This window comes from Candoia aspera, chromosome 16 (genome assembly GCF_035149785.1).
Source record: "Candoia aspera isolate rCanAsp1 chromosome 16, rCanAsp1.hap2, whole genome shotgun sequence".
Taxonomy (NCBI): Eukaryota; Metazoa; Chordata; class Lepidosauria; order Squamata; family Boidae; genus Candoia; species Candoia aspera.
This window is the reverse complement of record NC_086168.1, coordinates 12,358,720-12,368,006: the sequence shown is the minus strand read 5'-3', so window position 1 is coordinate 12,368,006 and position 9,287 is coordinate 12,358,720. Positions and strand designations below refer to the sequence as shown.

Below are 9,287 nucleotides of genomic sequence, written 5' to 3'. Positions count from 1 at the left end.
AATTTGCTGGGGAACAGCAAAAATAATAGCTCTCCAAAATGCTTCCTGTTGGCTTCCAAACAGGGTCTAGATGGGGAAAGTCTACATCTGACCCGGTGTCATGTTCCCCGTTGCAAGGCATTTGTGCATCACAACGGGGAACATGCACATTAGGTAAGAGGAGGGGATAAGCATAATCCCTTAATCACTCACATATCCCCCAAGCACCCATATCCAGAAGCGAATCACAAACATAATACAAAAGCCCCTAGACCAGAACTGGCACCCATCAAGAGATAGGGGGAACGCCTTCCCATTTCCCAAGGGGATGCACTCACTTATCCCTCAAGCACCCATATCCATAGAGGAATCTCTAACACAATGGGAGCGCCTTTCAGACCGGACTCAACACCCTGAGATCCACCTACCTAATTGTTTTATCCTCTGTTGTTTGGACAACATAAGGAAGGCTATCCAGCTTGTTTCTGCATTTGCTAGGTGGCCAGCCCCGCCACCCACCCCCTCTAACCCTCACTCCAAACCTCTTATCCAGGGCACCTCCCCGGATTTCTTTTTTATGAACCCTAAAGCAGTCCACCCCATCTTCACCCCCAGAGCTTTTAGGCAGGGGAGAGCAGAGCTAAAGAAAGGCAAGGGTAGCAACGCGCATGGCTGGAAAGGCAGTGAGGGGACCGGCTCGCCTGCTCCTCTGACCCCCCAAACCTCCGAAAGGGCCTCGACTCTCTACCCAAGGAACTAGGCCAGAACAGCCCGGAAATCCCCCGGAAAGAGCTTCCCCGCAGCTTCAGCCCTTTGCGCCAAGGCTGGGGACGAAAACCGATTCCACGCCCGACTCCCTTCCTCGGCGGGACGGGCGTCCGAGAGCTCCGTGGCCCCTTCCCAGCACAGAGGCAGCGCTGCTCAGAAGGGCACCCTCGACCACGGGAGGCAATCTGAGGCCGGCGGGCTGAGGCTCCTGCCGCGCTCACCGGGCGGCTGCTCTCTTCGCGCAGCTTGCCCGCTGGGACGTGCGCCCGGCCTGGCGGCGGAGGCGGCGCGGCAGCTCAGCGCAGACGGGCCCGACCCCGCCCAGCCCCCCCCCCGTAGGAACGTGACCGGACAGCCTTACTTCGCCCGGCGGAAGCCCTCGAGGCGGCCGAGCTTTGCAGCGCCCCGACTGAGCTCCCCGCCCCGCTGCACCTGCTCGGGGCCAGCAGGATCGCGCCAACAGGGAAAGATGCCGAATAGGCAGAGGACAAACACCCCCGGAAAGCGCGAAACAGCTCGCAAGCCGGCCGCGCCCAGAGACACGCTTACGGTTGCACACGCCGCCCCACTCCCCGGCCTCCGAATCGTCCCCAGGCCGCGACCAGGCGAGGACTGGCCTCCGACGCAGGTAGACTGCCCCGCCGCGCAGAGGCTCTGGGCGGAGCCGCGGCATGCGCCGGCGCCGGAGGCCGTACCGGGGAAGGGCGGCTCCCCGCGCGGCCCGCCCACCTGAGCAGCAGGTGCCTCGGCCCGTCCTGCCGTCCCGCTCCCCGCCGCCATGACCCAGCGCCCCGGAGCAGAGGAGCCGCCGGGCCGCCCGGCCTGTCCGGAGCACGGCCTGGACGTGTGCTGGTTCTGCTGCAGCGAGCGGCGGCCGGTGTGCGCCCAGTGCCCGGGCCAGGGCGGCTGCCGAGGCCACCGAGTGCGCCCGCTCGCCGAGGAAGCGGCCGAGCGGCGGGTGAGCATGCGCGCGGGGGGAGGGGGCGCCCCACCGGCTGCTTAGAGCGCCAGATTCAGAACTGGTTTTTACAGACGCGCGGCGCTTCCGGTTCCCCTCCCGAGCAGAGGCGCTGCAGGCAGCAATTCGAAGGGAGAAGCGCTTTCCTGCCAGCCGGGATTTCAGAAGTTAGCCACCCGATTCTGAAGGAAGGTTACTCTTGTAAAAGATACTGCAATCGAGAGGTCCTCTGGCCATGTACAGAGGGAATCTTGCCGTACCCGGCGACCTTCCCCCTTCCCTCCCCGAAGTATTTCTGGGGAAATCGGCTTTCCCACCCCTTCCTGCCTTTAAAGCAGAACCGCTCCGGGCCGCTCATCCCAGTCTAGCCGCCCGCGCAGCTCCTTCCTGGAAGGAGGAAGTCTCCCCGAACCCCAGGCCTGTTTGGTGCCAACTCCGCTTTGCAGGGCCCGACAGTCTGTCCTTCTCGCCGACCCTGAAAGGGCCCGTGGCGTCTGTCTGTGTTTCAGAACCAAATCGTGGACCACTGTGAAAGGGTTCAACTGCAGAGTGCTTCCATCGCCAGATTTGTGGCAGAGGTCCTGCCAGAAAAGAAACAGCACGTTGTGGTAATTATGCAGTCTTGGAATCCTTGGGCAGGGACACTGAACCTCCCCCCGAAAAAACCAAGGATCTAATCCAGTAGCTAGCTTTGGAGTAGCACTCCAAGGCCTGTAGCTGTAGCTGGTAATTCAACTCCATACTAATTGAACTTCAGCCTTTGGTCAACTGTCCAGAGTACAGGAGCATGGCTAAAAAAAAGGGGCATCTCCTTGAACAGCACTCCCCGTGAAGGAGGGGGAGGGTGACCCACTTCCTGCACATTCCCCCAGCCCCACCCCACCCCCATGGCTTCAAGAGCAGCCCAGGGGCTGCCGGAGGTTCTGCCTGGCACAGCGGCCATTTCTGCCTCACCGGTTAGTGCTTAAGTGGTTAAGGTTCTGGGCTAGAAACCAGGAAACAGTGAGTTCTAGTCCCACCTTAGGCATGAAAGCTGGCTGGGTGACCCTGGGCCAGTCACTCTCTCTCAGCCCAACTTGGTGCAATGTAGACTAGCCTCCTTGTGGTGCACGCCGGGCAACGTGACTTGTCACAGCTAAATAGTCTATACATCTGGCTGCTGGACCTCACAAGGATTTCCCAGCAAGAAAAGCAGCATGAACACCAAACTGCTATGCCATATGAGTAAAAAAAAAAAAAAAATTAATGCTTTAGACACAAGGGCATGGGGGGGGGATAAAGAGAGCCAAATTTACTCCTCTAAAATGGGGACCAGCAGCAGTGCTGATCCCCTCCCTGTAGCCCATGATCAGAGGGAACCAGGAATGCGGACCTCATGGCATTTGCATAAAGTCCTTCTGAGAGGCTCACACAAGACAGAATGCAGACCGTCCCGTGCAACTGCAAATTTTTGCAGAGTGCCATGGAGGGCACTGCAGTCACAGGGCTTTCCGGGATGGGGAGTGCTTGCAGTCAGGCAGGCAACAGAGAGCAGTGAGCTCTGACGGTCCCTGAGTGATCTTGTCTCTTCTGCTTGCCCAGAGCACGGCCAGCAAAGCTCGAGAGGGCCTCATCCGGCGCCTGAACTTCATCAGGCAGGTATGCGACAGCGAGGAGCAGCGGCTGCTGGAAGCGGCCCAGACCGAGGAGGAGCGGGCCCAGCAAAGCATCCTGACCCAGGAGGTCCACTGGAGGGAGTCGCTGCAGAAACTGGATGCCCTCCGGTCCTATCTGGTGGCCGTGATCACGGCCACCAACGACTGCAGCCTCGTGGTATGTGGGAGGATGCAGTGAGGCCAGTCTAGCAACACCGAGGCAGAGACTGGGGGGGGGGGGGTGAGGGGGGTCTGCACCAAATGGAGAGGCCTGGTTTACAAGGCTGGAGGCCTGCAGCTGTGGCCTTCCTCCCAAGAGCTTGGGGCACTGACAGCGCATCCCTCAGCTGCACAACCGTCATTGAGGAAGCTTTTTGCCAAAATTCTCCCCAGTCCTAGTTTAACACCTTCACCAGGACCCTGTGCTGGCATCTCTCACGGGACAGGCTGCTCTGGAGCATCCCTAATAAATTAGCATCAATTGTGACAAGACAGGAATAGCACCAACGCACTCAAGCTCCCCATAGTGCAGCAATGACAACAGCACTAAAGGCCAAACTATGAATGTGGTCATTCCAGGTTAAGGGACAGGAGGTGGGCTGTGCCAAAGCCCAGTGCCCCTGTCTGCTAGTCCAGCACCAACCCCGATTTGCTCGGTTGCTTTCAGCACCTGGTGTTAGGGTTGGAAGTTGGCTGATTCCGCTAGCGCCAAGATATTTTGCTTCCTTTTGGCACTGTGTGATCTACAAGCATGGTCCTTCCAGATGTATCACTTGGCTTGGGGCCAGGGTGAGGGGCAAATCTAGTGCATTGTGGCATATGCAACAGACCATGGTTCAAGCAGCCCATGGCTCAACTCGGCATGTGGCCACTGCAGGGCCAGGGTAGAAGCATCGCTTCTACCATGGCTTCAACTGCTTGCCCACAACGCACACCATGCTCTCCTCTGGAAGTTGCTGTGACTGGGAGAGCCAAAATTGGGCTGTTGTCAAAGCTGCAGTGCAGTCACAGTCCAGGTTTCTTTCACTTCACCCGCAATTGTGCTATTTGTCTAAATGCTAGGACGTGGTGATGTATTCTCCAGGTGCATGGCACCCTCACTTGTACCTCCTCTCTCTCTTTCGTGCCCAGCAAGCGGAGGAGGAGATCTCCCTGAGGTGAGGACTGGAACAGGTGGCTCCTCGGTTTCAGCGGCTGTCAAGTTCCCTTCAACCTGGCTGCCCTCTGCAGAGGCTTCAGGTCCTCCTCAACAAACCTGAGGCTAAGACGCTCTTCCCCAAGAACCGGCGCAGGCAGCCCGCACCCTAGCTCTGGCTGGGAGCAGTTGATCTCAGTCCTCCACAAAGCTCCCTTTTAAAAGCAACCAAATTTGTCACCTCCCGGGGGTGAATAACGTATCTCCTCCTATGCCCACCATAATGCCGCACGTGCTTTACGCCTGAGCTTAAAAAAGGGTCCCTGTGTGTGCACACACATGCGTGGAGGTGTCCCAAGTGCCAAGCTGGCTGGTTTCCCTGCCAGAGAGGCAGTCATGCGATTGGGGAATGTACACACCCTCTTGCGCTAAGTCACATAACACTGTTCTTGCCGAGAATATACCAAAAACTCCCAATTTGAGCCCCCTACCCTCTGGCCCTCGGGGGAACCTGCCTCAGAAGCAGAAAACACGCCAGGTCATCCTTCCCCAACCCAGCGCCATTCCTGGTGATAATGGGAGTTGCAGACAGCCACCAGTCAGAAAAGCTACACCACGAGGGTACCAGGCCATGCCTCCAAGATTCACTGCCGCCTCTGATTTTGTGTTGTGCAGGACCGAGGAAGCCGAGGGGATCCTGATGCCCCGTGAATCAAAGGAGTTGAGCTTCCATTCATGGTGCATCCACAGTCCGCTGGCAAGACGGCTCTGGGCTTCGGCTGTTCTCTGCCGGGCCTCAGGTCAGTGGGGTGGGGGTGGGGAATGTGGCAGTAGGTTTGTGCCATTCCAGCATGGCTCCACACCCACAGAGGTGCAGGGCCAACATGGAGTTCTGTGAAAACCATCACAGAAGTTGGAACCTGGCACCAGAGTCATCCTGCTTTCAATGGTAGACTTTGGCCGGAGGTAGAATTTCTCTCAAGCGTGTGGCTCATTCGACATTTGGCCCCACAAAATGTTCCCCTCCGCTGTACCGGGTGCTACTTAATGGAGAGAGACTTGTAACTCAGCAAGCGGGGTGCTCCCCCAGGTGCAGCCCCGGGGTCGGCACACAAAGCATTAACGCCCACCCACTCTGCTGTCGGATTGTGTGAGAGCAGAGTTGTGGGGAATGGAGGAAACTGACACAGGAGTTGCCAGGTTACTCAATGCATCAATCGAAATTATGGCTGGTAACTGCCTTCAATAAGGCGGCTTGATCTTGCACAGCCTGGGTATAAAGTGTCACCATACCTCCCTGACTCTGCCTGGAATTTTCCCACTGACCAGTTTGCTGCTCTCACCAGTACAGATAACATTCACATTGATGAGAAAACGATTGGCCCTTTCTTGGCCCTCTCCAGCAACAGGAGGACATTGACCTTCACCCCCAAGATGGCCCGGAGAATGGACCTGGATGGCCCCTCTCACTTCGATCATTGGCCCAACGCCCTGGCTGAGGAATCCTTCTGTGCAGGGATCCACGCATGGCGAGTCAACGTGAGTAAGAGCTGTGCATTCAAACTCGGCATCTCCTACAACTCACTGCAGCGTAAGGGGGCTGGCCCCGAAGCCCGCCTGGGCTACAATCTCTCCTCCTGGATCTTCTCCCGCTATGATAATGAGTTCCAGTTCTCACACAACAGTCAGCACCTGAACATGAAGCTGCTCAAGTGCCCTGCAGAAATTGGGGTCCTGATTGACTTGGACGAAGGCGAGCTTGTGTTTTATGACCCCGAGTCCTGTGCTGTTCTCCACATGCACCAAGAAACCTTTGCCGCCCCCATCTACCCAGTCCTGGCCGTGGCCGATCAAAGCATTTCTCTGGTGTGAGAGCAACTCTGGGAAGGTGAGGGAAGGGATCTGCGTTTTAATGAACTGGCATTAGGGTTCAGCTGTGGATCTGTAACCCAGAATGTGACTCCCACTCTAGGATTGCTTAACAAAAAAGGCGACTTGCCTTACCATATCATTAGCAAGGGAGGTACATGCTGGCTTGCTCGGGGAAGAGATGGGATAGAAAGATTCCAAGTAGAGAAACATCAAGGAATCTTTCACTAATCAATGACAGCTGCAAATTTAGTCTGTAAACCATGACCTGGAATAGGCAAAAGGGCTCTGGAATACTCCAAATCAGTAAAGTTCTTCCACTCTATTGTGCCTGTTGCATTTTCTTGTCCTGCTGGTAGAAATGGAGTGGAGGTGCGTGTGTGTGTGCGTGTGTTAGAATTCCCTTGGTTCCTCAAAGCAATTTTGTATCAGCCTGTAATTATTATCCCACATTGGTTAAACCTGCAGGCCCATTCTCTGGCCTTCCCCCAACCCCACCCCTCAAGGCAGGAAACCTGGGCCAGCGGGGCTGCACTCTTACAAGGAGGGATGTAGGTTTTATTGAATTTAATTTGGGTTAATGTTAAGATTTGTTAAGAATACAATTTCCTCCCCTAGAAACAACTGCCAAAATCCAGCCACTTCCTTTAGCCTTTCTCTATCCGAGCCTGCAGATCTGAAAGTGAAGGTAGGAGATGGTTTTCTGGCACCTCCATGTCACTCTCAATTGGTTCCCCGGCCATTTTAAACAAGAAGCTGTGCAGTCCGGCCTTCCTCGCAGCCAGGTAGTCATTCACATAATGGTCCCCCACATGAGCAGCCAGCTGAGGCTCCACCTTTGCACTTTGGAGGGCTTCCAGAAAAATCCGTCGGTCTGGCTTGGCAAACCCCACTTCTTCCGAGGTCAGGACAAATTGGAAGTACTGCCGAAGGTTGCACCGGCTCAGAATCTCTCGTACCCTCCGGTCAGAGTTGGAAACCACTGCCATGGGGATACCCAGTTGCTGGCACCACTGGAGCGTCTCACTGGCACCTGGGAGCAGTTCCCAGTTCTCTGGGCTGCTATAATCCCGGTAGAGTTTTTCAGCAACGGGCCAGAGAACACCGCTGTCGTGAATTCCAGCAAGTCGGAAGGTTTCCAAGACAACCTCAAGCCACCACTGCTTGGAGCTGAGGCCCTGGCCCAGGCCATAGTTGGGGAAACGTTGGTTCTGGGAATTGTGGGCCTTGCAAAACGAGCAGTGGAGCACCTCAGCTGGGACCTGGAGGCCAAAGGCCCGGGCCTCGGCAGAGTAGCTCTCGCCCACGGGGATCCGGAGCCGAAGCAGCGTGTCCTTGACATCCCAGGTCAAAAGCCGAAGTCTCAGCATTACGTCTGCCTGCAGTGCTGTCTGTCACAATAAGCCAGACAAAAAGGAAAGTGGGCCTCATCCTGCCCTGCTTTCTCAAGGACTGAGCATATCGTGCTAAGCAGAGTTTACAACCACCTTGCAAGTCCACTTCTCTGTAAGCACTAAAGCAGCACCTGCCCTTTTCCAGGCAGGAATTCGACATGAACGAAAGAGCCCGAGTTTGGCCCCCGTGCTCAGCCCAAAGGCACCCAGAACCTGGGCAAGCCAGCTTCAGAACTCTCAAGGAGGGCAAAATTGTACCGATGCTAGTCTCACAGGAGGCACCCAGGATAGTCTCAGGGTGACAGCACACAACTCCATGGCTAGGGCCCAAGGGAGAAACCCAGGCTCGCAGTTATCCTCCCCTTCAACAGAAATTCCACAGAAACCACCTTAATCATTCACAGCTGGGCAGTAATTTTAAAAGAACAAAACAATGAAGCTGAATTGTAAAATTCCTGGCCTCCCTCTGGCCCAGAAATCTAGCAAACCCGGGACTAGAAAGTGGTTCCGCCAGGCTTTTGGAATGGGGCTGGTTTCTAACGGCAGCGCTCAGAAGTCAGCCCCTCTGAGCAGAATGGGACTTAACACTCCCAGAAACGGGTAGTTCCGACCTCTTCTCAATAGGATAGTTTTAAGAACCCCTTAAAGCAGATGGCTCCCTTGCTCCCCTCCCCCTCCCCACCACACCCCTTCAGCCTGAAGATCCTCAGCTTCGTCTCTACACTTCCCTAGGCAGCCAAACCGGTTGGGCAAAAACCCGCAAAGCCGGAAGGGCGGGCAGGGCTGCAAACCAAACCGATTTCCTCTTCCACCTCTTTCCACAAGGTCGTGCTCAGGCCACACGCCCTCTGCCCGTAGCCGGTGCGTTTCCATGCGTCAGGCCGCCCCGTGCAATCCACCAACCGAGCAGCAGCTCCAGGAGAAACGGGCTTCCGCTGGAACTTCGGGCTTCGGGCCCTACGTCCTCTCCAGACTGCAAGCGCCCCGCCGGAGCAGATGGACCGGCCCCGCCGCTGGTTGCCCCAGCCAAGGGCTGCTCAGAGACAGGCCGCTGCCGGACACGGGGTGGGCGCTGTCAGGTCGTCGCTGCTGCTTCCGCCGTGACTTCGTCCGACTGAAATGGCATCCCAAGCCTGGGAGTCGGGCGGCGCATAAATTCAACACATCGCTACTTCGGGGATGCTGCTGGGATGTGGCGGGTGGATCCGTCGTTGGGCGGAGGGGCTGCCCGGGGGCCGCAGAGCGACCGGCGCACGCGCAGAAGAGATTCGGATCCCGCCTGGGAGACCCGCCCCCGGCGTGGGGGCCCGAGAGCCGCCCGGGGGTTCAGCGCAGCGGGGCGTCCTCCGGGGGCGGGCAGAGCCACCTTCAGAGGCGCTGGCCGTCCTCCAGAAGACCGCCCGCCCGAAGGCTCTCCAGGGCTGCAGGGCCGCCTCCAGCGGCCGCGGCCTCAAACGGCCCCCGACCCGGAGGCGGCGGCCGCTCTCGGACCTCTCCGAGCCTCTCGCCAAGCGCCCGCGCGGCCCCGCCCGAGGGCAGCCCGCCCGGGC

The 9,287-nt window shown here is 57.4% G+C and overlaps 2 protein-coding genes across 3 annotated transcripts; one reads left to right on the top strand and one right to left on the bottom strand.

The window, feature by feature from the left end:
- The first annotated feature begins 1,495 nt into the window (after positions 1–1,495).
- BSPRY (B-box and SPRY domain containing) lies at positions 1,496–6,668 on the top strand. 2 transcript variants are annotated; one of them, XM_063316521.1, is made up of 7 exons: positions 1,496–1,705; positions 2,215–2,313; positions 3,287–3,517; positions 4,471–4,496; positions 5,150–5,274; positions 5,826–6,013; positions 6,146–6,668. In XM_063316521.1, exons 1-7 carry the CDS (start codon positions 1,526–1,528, stop codon positions 6,344–6,346), a joined length of 1,050 nt encoding a protein of 349 aa, XP_063172591.1. In that variant the 5' UTR covers positions 1,496–1,525; the 3' UTR covers positions 6,347–6,668. The 2 variants fall into 2 exon arrangements, with proteins under 2 accessions (XP_063172591.1, XP_063172590.1); XM_063316520.1 differs by having other exon boundaries at positions 1,505–1,705; positions 5,826–6,668.
- Positions 6,669–6,878: 210 nt separating this feature from the next.
- HDHD3 (haloacid dehalogenase like hydrolase domain containing 3) lies at positions 6,879–8,021 on the bottom strand. Its single transcript, XM_063316192.1, has one exon. The coding sequence runs from the start codon at positions 7,711–7,713 to the stop codon at positions 6,991–6,993; it is 723 nt and encodes a 240-aa protein (XP_063172262.1). The 5' UTR covers positions 7,714–8,021; the 3' UTR covers positions 6,879–6,990.
- Between the last annotated feature and the right edge of the window lie 1,266 nt (positions 8,022–9,287).

Bases quoted from the DNA above. Each gene is read 5' to 3' on its own strand.
- HDHD3 (XM_063316192.1), bottom strand. From the start codon at position 7,713: ATGCTGAGACTTCGGCTTTTGACCTGGGATGTCAAGGACACGCTGCTT.
- BSPRY (XM_063316520.1), top strand. From the start codon at position 1,526: ATGACCCAGCGCCCCGGAGCAGAGGAGCCGCCGGGCCGCCCGGCCTGT. The intron at 2,314-3,286 runs GTAATTATGCAG...CTGCTTGCCCAG, and splicing joins AAAAGAAACAGCACGTTGTG to AGCACGGCCAGCAAAGCTCG. The intron at 4,497-5,149 runs GTGAGGACTGGA...TGTGTTGTGCAG, and splicing joins GAGGAGGAGATCTCCCTGAG to GACCGAGGAAGCCGAGGGGA.